The following is a 14,255-nucleotide window of genomic DNA, read 5'->3' as shown; positions in this document are numbered from 1 at the left end:
GTAGCAAGCTTGAAGAATAAGGGAATCCGCAGCAAGAGAAGGGTCGTCGCATGGTTTTTATGAGGGTTGTTAGGACTGTGTATTGTGCCCTAACCAGACCTAGGATTGCAGCAGTCAAGAGGACCTCAAATAGTGAGTTAGAGTTGTGCTTTGGGTCATAGTTTGTGACATGTTTTGGATCGATTATAGTGCAGCTTAAGGAAGCCAAAAAAGGCAGGCTAACGTGTCGGTCAAAAGCCCTAACCAATGGGCAGTTTCCATAGTGATTGGACAAAGTTATAAGCAGCCTGTGGGTGCCATGTGATTGGGGTGACATGGAATGTCAAATGTCCTAATCAGTGAGTAGATGTTGCAGCAGTACATTGGAGCCTAGATTTGTGCAATAGCTCCTATATTGCAAAGCAAAGGGCAGATATGGAGAATTCTATGGGCGGCCAATAGAAGGGTCTATTAGGTGTGAGGATGCCCTAGCTAGGAGCAGATGCTACAGCGTGGACTTCGTCACTCGTGGACTGTTGGAGGGTAGCATGAGAGTGGACCTAGTGTGAAAGTGGATTGGGCACATATGGTCTGCTAGAGGACAGTGTGATAGTGTCCAAGTTGGAGCCCAGTGTGCAACACCTTAATGGACAAAGGTAGTTGCTAGAGTGGTAGTGGTTGAGCTGAAGGGTCTGATCAGCCAAGAGCAGTTTTGAGTAGCCTGAGACTTGTGTGTGGAGAAGGAATTCTACAACAAATGATGGGCAGTACTCCTAGCCCGTGTTCATTGTGAGAGATGAACATCTTGCAATGATAGGTGGTAGCCCTCTGTGCCCTATGTTGGTCTTCATCGGTGCAACGCGGGAAGACCATAGTGGGTTGAAGTACCCGAGTAGCTGAGGAGCAGCAGTGGGCAGATTGAGAGTTGTTCACAAGTGGAGTTGTGAACAACTCAACAAGAGTCTAAATGTGTTGATGGTTGATGGACGAACGATCAACTAGTGAGCAGATTGGATAGCCGAGATTCAGTGGCCAGATGGGCTTAGATCGTTGATAGAGGCAGTGTTGCAAATCGAGAGCTGAAGGACTGGGCAAGGACAGGGTACAACCAAGGCAGTTGTGAGGAGCTCTACATCAGCTAGACAGACAGAGTATCTTGTTGACAGCAGATTGGTTGTCAATGTACAGACACCAAGCCCCAGTTTTGTATCTTGTACTAGTGGATGTATGAGGGCCATTATCCCTGATACGAGAGCCCTAGACTGTTGTATTATATGTTGTTTAATGTAACAAAGTTGGGTTGAAATTGTAAAAAGTTGTCCATATTCTGTGCATGTGTGATTTACTGTTGTTTATATTCTGCTATGCAAAGTAGTTTTGTTGAGATTCTTGGTTTGGTAGCGTCAGAGATTTTAAGATTCTATCCTAGACCCAAGATCGTGGAAATTCAACATGGAGATGGAGCACATAAGACCTAGCATAAGTCCTTTGGCATCAACAGTAGTGTTGGTAAAAAAAAAGGATGGAACAATGTGGATGTGCATTGATTAAAGGGCCCTGAACAAAAAGACAATCAAGAACAAGTATCCAATTCCTAGGATAGATGAATTGATCGATGAGTTGCGGGGGGCATGAGACTTTTCTAAGATAGATTTGAGGTCAAGGTATCATCAAATTTGGACAGGAGAAGAGGAAATCGAGAAAATTTCTTTTAGATGCCATTTTGGGAATTTCGAGTTTTTGGTAATGCCCTTTGGATTAACGAATGCTCCAGCCACTTTTCAGAGTTGTATGAATCAAGTCTTTAAGAGACAGTTGAGAAAAATTGTTTTGATAATCTTTGATGACAACCTGATTTTCAGTAAGACTTGGGAGAAGCATACGCAGCATCTGGAGGAGGTATTAAGCATCTTAGGGAGTGAGTCTCTATACACTAAGGAGTCTAAATGAGACTTCGAGATGACAAAGCTTCTTTATCTTGCTCATATCATTAGTGGAGAGGGAGTAAGAGTATATCCTGAGAAGATCAAGGCAAATTTAGAATGGCCTACACTTACAAATATCACCCAACTTAAGGGATTCTTTGGTCTTTGCGGTCTCTACAAGATATTTGTTATGTGGAGAGGAAAAAGGAGTTACTCAATATATGATAGAGAGATGTTGACCATTATGCATGCATTGGCTAAATCCATACCATACCTAGATGGGGGCAAATTTATCATCAGTATAGATCATAACAACATCAAATATTTCAAGAATCAAAAGGACCTAAATCATAGGCAACAGAAGTGCATCAGTAGATTGCAGGCATATGAGTTTGACATTGTATATGTCAAGGGGAAGAAGAATGTAGTTGTTGCGCTTTCCAAGAGGCCTCACATATGTTCGTTGGTGGTTGTTGACTAGAGGGAGTTAATTGCAACAAAGTATGCCAAATATTTATGGGAAACAAAAGTTATGGAAGGTACAATTCACGATGACCTAAGTCACCTGACACAGAGACATGGGACACGAAGAAAACAAGGATTCGAGTGTCAAGCATGGACACGTTGACCCCTTGGAACACGACACGTTATATATTATTTTATTAAAAAAAATGTACATATATATATATAGATATAGATATATATTAAAAATTAGATATTTCTTACACAAATTCTCATTCATGATACAAATTCATTGATTCAAACATAGATCTTCATCTAGATGTAAGTTTTACAAAGTAACATTATGCATACAAATACAATTGTGACATAAAACATATTCATCAATGATCCAATAGGAGAAAGACAAGATACTGTAGTTTTCTCATTAAGTCATCAAAATCAAAATGTGTTACATAGGTAGTAGCAATGCCAATGGCAAATAGAAATAGCAAATACAAAACAACTACAAGCCTCAAGGCAGTAGGTAGCTCATGAGTCATCAATCCTCATCATCAAAATCAACATCACTGTACTCATCATCATGGTCACCACTGCTCTCCTCTGCTGCATCCTCCTCCTCTGTATCCAATGTCATCTCTGCATCTATTAGTGTGGAGGATGACCCCTCTATAGTATCACCATCATCAAAAGTGACAGGCTCTAGCACTAGCTCATTAAGATCCAAGTTGGCCAATGCCAACTCAACATTATTGTTCAAACCCATATCATTAGGAAAGACATCCCACATCTTTGTCTTTTCCCTCAACCACTTATCCCTCTGCCTATAAATAAGACGAAGGTTGGTGTGCACATACACCATTGTCTCTGCGCTGGACTGCTCAAGCCTACTCTTCTTGACACTATAGAAATTCCCATATGTGCTCCAACTCCTCTCACAACAAGAGGATGAAGTCACATAAGAGAGGAGCCTCATGGCTAACTGTTGTAGAGGATGGCTTGTTGCCCCATGAGTTGCCCACCAAGAATAGGGATTCTTAGCGCCCCTGTCTCTAATCACATCATATCCTGCAAATCGACCAGTGCCAATGGAAAACTCTGCAAAGGCATCCTCCACCTCATCAAAGGATGCTCTATCCTGAAAAATCCGCCTCAATGCATCTTTCCTCCCCTATGAAATTTCCCCATCCATGTGAGAAGGGAATTTGCGGGAAGGTCACCATTCAGCCACACATGGTTGTAGTATTTTGGGTTCAATGAGTGAGCCAAACAATGTAAAGGTGTGCAATACTTGTCCCATCTGCTGACAAGAATATCCTGTATGGTGGTGAAGAAGGCCTTTGATGATGTATCATACTCAAGGCACTCACTCTGTAAAATAATGCTCCTCACAAACTCAATCATGGAATCCCATCCCTCATAAACCTCTCCTAGAATAGGTTGGTTTGCATCTGCAAATCGAAGCAAAGAAATGATAGGGTCCATTATCTAAATAAGTAGATCTACCCTCTCCCACCAAGCATCATCTAACATTGTGTCCTTCACTCTTTTTGAGGTTGCTTCATCTGTCTTTCTCCAAAAAGACCAAAACTCTGAAATAACCATGGCCCCAAGGGCGGTCTTGACCTCCGTCAACCTCTTCAACATGATGAATGAAGAGGCAAACTGTGTATCTGCAATCTTCCACAATGATAGATTGGTGTATTCCTTGTAGATAGTGAGGCCATTTGTATGATTTTGTACAAAGTTGTTGATATGTCGTGCATCCTCAATAACGCTTCCAATCCAAAGCACATCAGAAGCAATAGATTTAAGTGCTAAATTCAAAGAATGGACAATGCAAGGTGTCCAAAATACTTGTGGATATTTAGCTTCCACAATCATGCCAGCAACCTTGCAAATAAGTGCATTATCTGTAATGATTTGCGCACAAGAATCAACACCTACATCTTCAATAACTTTAATAAACAACTCACCCATATATTGTGCATCCTTGTATTGTCCAAGTGCATCCACTGATTTCAAGAAAACTGGACCATTCAAGGAAGACACCATGAAGTTGATAAGTGGGTGTCGTGTTGGATTTGTCCATCCATCAGAAATAATGATAACCCCAGATGTTGGCCATGTTGATTTAATAGATTTAATAGGCTTGAGTAGTCCAGGGCATTTTGTCCACCTCTTTCTTTGCCTTCGTCAACAATGTGGTTCTAAGCTTCTCTGACCCGAGAGGCACATACCCTGATGGAGCCCCATGAGTTAGAGCTCAGCACATCTCAATAAATAAAGTTGAGCGTGCAACATTGAAAGATATGAAATTCTTATAGAAAAAAAATGCAATGGTGAGGTCAAGCTCTTCCCGTTTCTCTTTCTGAAGAATCTTGTCCAATGGACCAAGTGCCATTGCCTTTCTTTTTGCTGCTTGTTCCCCACCAGAACTCTCAAATGGAAATTTGTTGCTGCTTTTCCTCAAGAATGAAGTCACAGAAGAAGAGGACGAAGTCACAAAAGGAGGCCTTTGATGATGTCTCATACTCAGGGCACTCACTCTGTAAAATAATGCTCCTCACAAACTCAATCGTGGAATCCCATCCCTCATAAACCTCTCCTAGGATGGGTTGGTTTGTATCTGCAAATCGAAGCAAAGAAATTATAGGGTCCATGATCTGAATAAGTAGATCTACCCTCTCCCGCCAAGCATCATCTAACATTGTGTCCTTCACTCTTTTTGAGGTTGTTTCATCTGTCTTTCTCCAAAAAGACCAAAACTCTAAAATAAACATGGCCCCAAGGGCGGTCTTGACCTCCCTCAACCTCTTCAACATGATGAATGAAGAGGCAAACTGTGTATCCGCAATCTTTCACAATGATAGATTGGTGCATTGCTTGTAGATAGTGAGGCCATTTGTATGATTTTGTACAAAGTTGTGGATATGTCGTGCATCCTCAATAACGCTTCCAATCCAAAGCACATCAGAAGCAATAGATTTAAGTGTTAAATTCAAAGAATGGACAATGCAAGGTGTCCAAAATACTTGTAGATATTTAGCTTCCACAATCATGCCAGCAACCTTGCAAACAAGTGCATTATCTGTAATGATTTGCACCCAAGAATCAACACCTACATCTTCAATAACTTTAATAAACAACTCGCCCATATATTGTGCATCCTTGTATTGTCCAAGTGCATCCACTCATTTCAAGAAAATTGGACCATTCAAGGAAGACACATGAAGTTGATGAGTGGGTGTCGTGTTGGATTTGTCCATCCATCAGAAATAATGATAACCCGAGATGTTGGCCATGTTGATTTAATAGGCTTGAGCAGTCCAGGGCATTTTGTCCACCTCTTTCTTTGCCTTCGTCAACAATGTGGTTCTAAACTTCTCTGACCCAAGAAGCACATACCCTGATGGAGCCCCATGAGTTAGAGCTCAGCACATCTTAATAAATAAAGGTGAGCATGCAACATTAAAGGATATGAAATTCTTATAGAAAATAAAATGCAATGGTGAGGTCAAGCTCTTCCCGTTTCTCTTTCTGAAAAATCTTGTCCAATGGACCAAGTGCCATTGCCTTTCTTTTTGCTGCTTGTCCCCCACCAGAACTCTCAAATGGAAATTTGTTGCTGCTTTTCCTCAAGAATGGAAGGGGGTCTTCGTTCTTGTTTTTTTTAGATGTTGCAGCCACTTTTGCCATACCAAAATTGGCCTCTTTTTCCATTTGCTTCCTCTTAGCTAAAGACACCCGTGTACATGCTGCAATTCCAGAATTTGGTAAAGCCAACACATGGGCTTTCACACAGTAATATGTCCTCATGAAATAATTTTTGCAGTAGTTGTATTTCCGAGCAACATTGCCTCCTCCCTTCATCTTGTTGCCTGGCCCTTGCTCTCTTGTGACATATTTCCACAAGGGATATTTGTTATCTTGAGGCTGTTGTCTTCCCTCAACATTTGAAGTTGTTGGTGCAATCCCACTTGCAATAGAGGGAACACTTGCAGATCCTGATGAAATTGGAAGAGGAGGGGCATCTCCAAAGGGGACATTCTTCCCCTTCCCTATTGCCCTTGATTGAGCCATGAACGTTGTAAAAAAAAAGAAAAAATGCACAAATTTGTAAAACAAATGCACATGCAACCTGTTGAAATAAAAGTGCAAAAAAATACAAAGAAAATGCACTTACCTATTGCTTGAATCGCCTACAAAATGCTCTCACACCCTTTGCTCTTTGCTCTCACACACCCACAGCAAGAGAGAATGAGTATTGTGAAGTTAGAATGGCCCAAATCAGCCTTTTATGGCTGCGCATAGGTCAAAAAAGCGTGACACATGTCCCGATGAGACACGATCTGAAGGACACGTGTCCCACTGAATCGTGTCTGATTCGCCTGGTTCGGGACACGTGAGGCCTGGGGAACAAATCCGGTTTCTTAGACGATGGCAAATATACAGTGGGAAATTAATTGATCATGTATAATGGCAAAATTCAGTCGGTGCCTTCTTCACAGCTTAAGGTAAATATATTGAAGACATTTCATGATGCACCTATGGCTGGTCACCCAATTTCTTTAAAACCAACAAGAAAATTCATGAGAGATTCACATGGAAAGGACTTGCGAATGAAGTCCTTAAGTATGTTAGAAAGTGTCCTACTTGCCTGCAAAACAAGAATGAGCATACTTATCCAGTCCACTCTCAAGAAGAGTAGAGCAGAGAAGCTCAAGCCCAGATTTCATGGACCATTTAGAGTATCTTGGAGGGTTGGTGAACTTGAGCTATCAGTTAGCAACAAGGTTCATAATGTATTTCATGTATCCAAGCTCAAGAAGGCACTTGGTCATAACGTGGTTCCCTCATCTGAGTTCCCACCATTGGATGAGGAGGGGAAGTTGATATTAATTCCAAGTGATATCATTAATACTAGAGAGAGGACTCTTCGTAAGAGGGTCATCTAAAAGTTTCTGCTCAAATGGGAGAACTTGCTAGTAGAGGATGCCACATTGGAAAATGAACAGATATTGCAACATCTAGAGCTGAGATTGCTTGAGAACAGGCAATTTTGGGAAAAGTGGGTTGTAATGTCCCCTTCCTAACCAGTAGAGTTGGTAGACCTCTAGCCCATCAGTTGGTTCTTGTAGGCGATTGGGTTAGGGCTACGGAACCTTGGAGGTAATTAATCCAGCAGTTTGGCAGTGTTTTACGGTCAACTGAGATCTCAACAAGATTGTAAGCAAGATGTCTTTTTCTAAGATGAATTCTAGATGGTTTTCCAATACTTACTATTATTACTAAGTCAGTTTGAAGCACTAACTAGGTCAACTAGCAGGATTACTATTTTAGTATTGTCAATTGGGTTCAGTTTTGATGACTATCTCAGCATTTTATATCATCCAGTGGTTTTAAATAAAATAACGATAAGTTATTAATTAATAAAGTTAAATCAAAGATTTAACCTTATCATTATTTTAATATGTGTAATGAAAGGACTACAGGGATTACTTATTAAGTGAAAGATGTTTTACTTTAAAAAGATATATTTAATAGGAAGAAAAAAAATGAGGCCTTAGATTGGGAGACTAAAAGTAATTTTAGTTAGTCCCACATGGCTTGATGAAGAGGGTTGAACTTCTTGGGAGAGTTATAAAAGCAAATTTGTGGAGTTCATTTTATAGGTTGGGTTTGATATTTGATATTGCCATATTTTTGGAGGAATTACATTTTCTTGGTTTGTGAGGACGAAACACCTTGCTGGCGACATTCTCCACGTTATTGAAAGATATAATTCTGGAGAATATCTTCGTGCTTTCACATAGATATCACAGCTGGGCTTCATTGTTGGTTTGATATCAAGTGTTGAGCAGATTTGAGGCTATTTGTGGCAGCAAAAAGGATTTTAGAGCTCACTACAGTACTGCTGCTACAATGATTTTGCAGATTTCAATTCAGAATCAGACTTATGCATTTCCAGATTTAATGGGTATGCTTGAAATGTGTTTTTAAAGCATTTAGGTTATCTGGGTATTGTTCATTTTGATCATATATGCAATCCCAACTCCAAAAATAAATCTGAGTTATATCAATTTGGGGGTTTTCCTAGATATTGTTATTTTTTGAGTTATTTCATTGCTGCCGGTACTATCATTGTCAAACAAATCTTCTGCATACCTCTCTCTTTTCTATAAGCACATTCAAACAAAAAAACCAACCAAAAAAAACGAGGGTGTATATTACAGCCTGTCTTACTATCTTCAGAAACCTGGTCCGAATCGTTAAACAAATGGAGAGGAAAACACATGCTTTCACCCTACCATGGATTGTTGCTAGTTTAAAACATATTTCGAGTAAACAACAGGAAACCAAAAGAAGTGACCAATCATTAAAAAACAAAAAACACGTTATAAATGCAGCACATATCCCTTGATCTTGCTAATAACCAACTTCTGTTGATCCAAGCCATGTATCCATTAGCCAATGCATAACATATAACAACAAAGTTGCATAACAGAAACACCAAAGCTACAAGTCAAAAGCCAATGGCTAATTGATCACATTAAGCATTGGATAACATGTAACAATAAAGTTGCATAACAGAAACACTAAAGCTACAAGTCAAAAGACAAAGGCTCACCTTGAGAAGACGTCTATACATGCGACGCCTACGAAGATGCACAAAGGTGATGGCAACTTCTCGTCTCGTTAAAACATTGCCATCAGCAAGCCACTGATCAAGTGAAGAGGGCAAATCAAAGTATCGACAGCTCAAAATGGCCTGATACAACGGTGTGGCATTGTGAACTTCCTCTTTCTCACCTTCTGCCTCTGATAAATAAGGATCGATATGAGCTTCAGCAGAGTTATCGGGATGCTCCAGCTCCGAAAACTCATCCTCAGAAGCAACTGCCGAATCCTTGTCCTCTGTTTCAGCCTGAGAGGTGAACCCTCGACCAACTTCTGCAAATTTGGGGTACTGGTAATGGAAATGCGATATGCCTCTTCCAGTAGCCGGCCCAATTATTTCGCCTAACCCAACGACATCATCTTTGACAGACTGGCATGTGAAACTTGAGTGTGTTACACTGTCTTTCCAATTCTGAAATCTGCCTGCAGAAGCTTTGAAGGCATGGTGGTATTTACCATCTACCCTGCCATCCAGGACAAAATAATGTAAAAATTTCTCCATGTTGCAGGGGTTACACAAAATCTCTCAAAAGTTCAAGCCATGAAAACTCGCGTATCGTGAAATCCATTCACTGAAATTCGACGTTAAATGAAAGCTCTAAATGAACGTGCAGACTTACCTCAGAAGATTTGTTGTTCTTCGTAATGCCCACATGGTAGAAAATGCAATGGCCTCAGTCACTGCTCTTCGCAGCAATGGTATACTACTAAAATCATTTCAGCTTAAACCCTAATTCTCACCATCGCAGCAAAACCCTCCAACTCTTGCTATTCAGAAGTATCGATTGTTTTGGTTTTCTTTGTATTTTTACAGGTTTTCATTTAATAGTTTTTGTAGTTATAAAATCTCTTATCTTTCTCCTCCTGTATATATTTAATTTATACGATAAGCCATTTACATATTTAATTTATATAAATGTTTTGTTTATTTAGTTTATTTAATTTATATAGATAAACCATTTTATATATAATATATGTTACCTATTTAATTTATATAAATGTTTTATTTATTTAATTTATATAGATAAATCATTTTATATATATAGTTAGTTAGCTAGCTAGTTTATATATCATAAAGTATATGAAATTGTAGATGGGGTGTTTGATAGGGAAAGGGGGGTGTCTAGTGGCCATCGAGCTTTGTAATTATGGGATGGGATGTGGCAAGGCGCCCTTAGGTGATATAACACTGACTCGATGCATGATACATCATGCTCATTTAAAATAATATAATGGCAAATGGTTTTAGTTCAAGTACAAAGTTAATGTATTAATAATGTTGGTGATTTGGAAAATATATGGCTCATGCTCATGTAGATTTACAGCCATTGGATGGCCATGTCCTTGCTACCCTGTCCATGACAATTTGTCATTTCATGAGGCTTCGACTCTAAAACAATGCAATGGTCTCAGTATGCATGTGGAGCGCTTATTTTTGCTCACCTAATGCGATTGAGAATTGAATCATGACAATTCATGAAGCAGGCCAGCTCCATTCGATGCCTTTTTGGTATTATCTTGGGTTTTCTATTTATACTCTATAATTTCGAGTTATCCTATCCCTTGTTCTCCAGGTTCCTCTGCTTCTATTTGGAAGTTTACGATTTTAGTTGGGATTCTCCCTTGTTAGGTTGTGTTTATGTTAGTCGTTTCCCCCTTCTTCTTTGTCGGCATTCATCACTCTCTTCTACCCCCTAGTCTTTTTTTCGACCCTTGTTGCTTCTCATACTCTCACTTTGCTTAGCCCACCAAAATCTAACATCTCCTTCTCCTTCTACAAAACCAAGTCAGCTTTAATTTACCCCCTTATGATACAAGCTCACGGTATCTTTGTCCCTCTTGGCTAAACATGCCTTGTCAACAAGTCCAAGTATGTCATGGTGCCACTTCCCTATGTGACCAAGAAGGTTCCCATGCATAAGTGACAATAGCGAACTACACCCAACAATACAGGGAACACACTCCTCAGCTTATGCAACCAAAAATTGAACAAGCAAAATGTGAGATTGCAAGTGAGTGGCATTGTTTAATCGGCACAAAGATTTAAAATGACATTGGTGATTGGCTACCTGGCACATGTCAACTTGTGGCAGATATAGCCAAAACATGTATATTGTTGACATTTATTGGCATCTCAAGCTTCTAAGGGGTAGAGTTCTATTAGACTGCAACTAGGCCAAAGATGAAATTTTATTGATGTTAGACAAAATGCAACTCACCATGCAGTCACTGGATCGCAAATTAGGATGCATGGAAGTTCACATTGGCGTCCCTCCAATCTCTAGCTACTCCACTAGCAGCTATTAAGGCCTTAGACTCTTGTAAGTCCAAATTATGATTTTCCTCGAGTTTTATGTTTTGAATTTTCTAATTCGATTTTAATTTTTACCTAGATAATAGTTTTAATGGCCTTGTCTTACAAGTTGGCTCTTTTTGTACACTAGTGAATAGCAATAAATTGTTTAAATGGTCACTTATTAAAATTTAGTTCTATCTTTAGTTTAGTTTCCTTCATGGTAAATCAAGATAAACATTTCCCTATTTTATAAGTTTTGTTTGAAAATTAAAATAGAAAATCTACCTAGTAAAAGGAAATAGCACAATCTAACTAATAGATGAAAGGCTTCTTTGGCTGGAGACTGGCAATATAATTTCGAGCAAGATTGTGATTTATTGTTACATAAATGAGTTTGCCACCCTAAAAAACTCCTGAGGCACTCAAACAATGCAAATTAAACAACTTAAAGTTGTGATTCTTAAAAATATCTACCGACTTTTGGACAAAATTGGCGAGGAGAAAAAATGTTTGGAAAATGGTCATTTCGTCTATATATATATATATTACAACAATCAAATAACTTTGTTTAAAAGGAAAGGAAATAAATATTTAAATAATCATCTTTATAAAAACAGGAGCCACGTGGTGGCAATGTCACTGCTCTTTTTTAAATTGTACCCTTGTGTACAAGCCAGAGTAGGGAGAAAAAAAGGAAGGGGAGTAAGCCTTGGAGCAACAAAAATTGGTGATAAGCCAAAAAAAATTGTATATTCTTGCATATTATAATGTTTTTCCTAGGCAAATTACCCATGAAAAAAAAAATACACAACAACTCTCTCTCTCTCTCTCTCTCTCTCTCTCCATATATATATACACACAAGAATGATACACAAATGAAATAATGTTGCTTTAAAAGGAAATGAAATAAATACTTAAATAATCCTCTCTCTCTCTCTCTCTCTCTCTCTCTCTCTCTCCCCTCCATATATATATACACACAAGAATGATACACAAATGAAATAATGTTGCTTTAAAAGGAAATGAAATAAATACTTAAATAATCATCTTTATAAGAACAAAAGCCATGTAGTGCCAATGTCACTGCTCTTTTGTATATTGTACCCTTGCGTATGGGCTAGTGTATGGAAGAAAAAAAAGAAAGGGGAGTAAGCCTGGAGCAACAAAAATTGGGGACAAGACAAAAAAAAAAAAAAAAAAAAAAAAAAAAATTATATTATTGCATATCATAAATTTTTCCTTAGGCAAATTAGCCATGAAATTGAAATAAAAAATACACAACAATCCAATCTAAATTGTCATTGAATTTCCCATCAATCTTTATTCCTCCCACACTTCTCTGTCTATCCTCCATCATTGTCAATCTCTTCTACTCATTCACACAATCATTCAAAATTCAAAATTTTGTTAAACTTTATGCTCATGAGTTGATCACAAGTTCAAAATTATGCACATTTTAAACAAAAATAAAAAACTTCAAGTTGTTTAATGTTGATAGTAAATTCGGACGTTAGGAGAGTGCATGCCATGATAAACCACAGTGTTGCTCGAATTCGATATCATAATGTGACTTGACATCTTGTTATATATGATGAATGTTTAGTAATTTTAAATGTAATAGTTATTTTGATGGTCTATTCTATCCTTGCATATAAATATAAACTTTAAAGACGACAATTTTATTATTTTATATGGGTTAAACTAGAGATGAACTGACAAATACATTGAAAAATGAAAAGTTATACTCAGAATGTCAATTTCAACACATGCTTTCAAGCATATGTCGATGAAAACTATCATTTCATGTCAACTTCCATAACTAGTTTCATGCATTTGTACATATAAATTATCACTATCATTTCATATCAACTTCCAAAATTGCTTTCACGCATTTGTACATATAATTATTGTTTGACATCATTTTTTATGCATGGAAGTGTTGATGGCCAAAATTAACATCATCAACATTCAGGGAATCCACCCGGTCAAGGCCCCAATTAGACCTTTTTTTAATTGAAATTGGTGGTTTTGACTGGTTCAAATGGGTTTTCAGTTACCCGTTAAAAAATAAGTGCAAGTGAGGTGAAATAGGTGATAAAACGATTCTAAAAGTGATATGTGAAAACTTAATTATGTAAAAATTATATATAAACTATCTATATTACCCGACATATGAATCACATGTGCTGAAATGATAATATTGATTCATAATAATAAAGATTACTATAAAACAATATAAAAATATCAATTTAAGTTATTGTTTTGATTAAATAGTTAATCAAAACAATATTAAGCTCTCCACATATGACAAATCGAAAATATTGTTCTCTGCAATTAAAAGAATTAATCTTGACACATTCAAAAGTGATAAGTGACAAAATCAATATGAAAGTAAGTATATATATATATATATATATTCTTTTAAAGAAAGAATGCACACATACAAGATAAAAGTACCAGGTCCGATATCAATCTATTCATCTCGAGAATTGTAGTGGTTCAGATATATATATATATATATATATATATATATATATATATATATATATATATATATATATATATATATATATATATATATATATATGCGCTAAAGCTAAGTACAATAGTGCAACAAAGCTTCACTTTCATTCAAAAAATCCAAAACCCCTTTCTAAAAGCATGAAAAGGGTATTTATAAGAGTTTTTACAACAAAAAATAGGAGATAAAACAAATTTCAAGTAAAGCTTAACTAAACTTAACAAAATATGCATGAAAAGGAATTTGTTATAACTAAACTAGGGTCGTTGAACTTGAACCAATAGTGCCTTTCCAATGCTTATGGACTTCGAGTAGCGGTGCCACTTATGGAGGAACCTGGGGCTTCATCAGCATATCGCAACTAAAGATAGTTTCTTTCAATTATGGAAGAATT

General features: G+C 37.6%; 1 protein-coding gene across 1 annotated transcript in view; it reads right to left on the bottom strand.

The window, feature by feature from the left end:
- LOC149263174 (pentatricopeptide repeat-containing protein At1g80270, mitochondrial-like) overlaps window positions 1-9,893 on the bottom strand; it is a 62,639-nt gene extending 52,746 nt beyond the window's left edge. The window contains exons 1-2 of the mRNA XM_089425899.1: window positions 9,665-9,893; window positions 8,995-9,508 (exon numbers count right to left, since the gene is read on the bottom strand). Of these exons, the coding sequence (XP_089282025.1) occupies window positions 8,995-9,508; window positions 9,665-9,699 (549 nt within the window). The 5' untranslated portion in view covers window positions 9,700-9,893. The remainder of the gene's footprint in view (window positions 1-8,994; window positions 9,509-9,664) is intronic.
- Window positions 9,894-14,255: the final 4,362 nt, after the last annotated feature.

Source organism: Pinus tabuliformis, chromosome 6 (assembly GCF_031772625.1).
Source record: "Pinus tabuliformis cultivar Carrire ecotype Pingquan chromosome 6, CPIR1, whole genome shotgun sequence".
Lineage (NCBI taxonomy): Eukaryota > Viridiplantae > Streptophyta > Pinopsida > Pinales > Pinaceae > Pinus > Pinus tabuliformis.
This window is presented reverse-complemented; position numbering and strand designations above follow the sequence as displayed.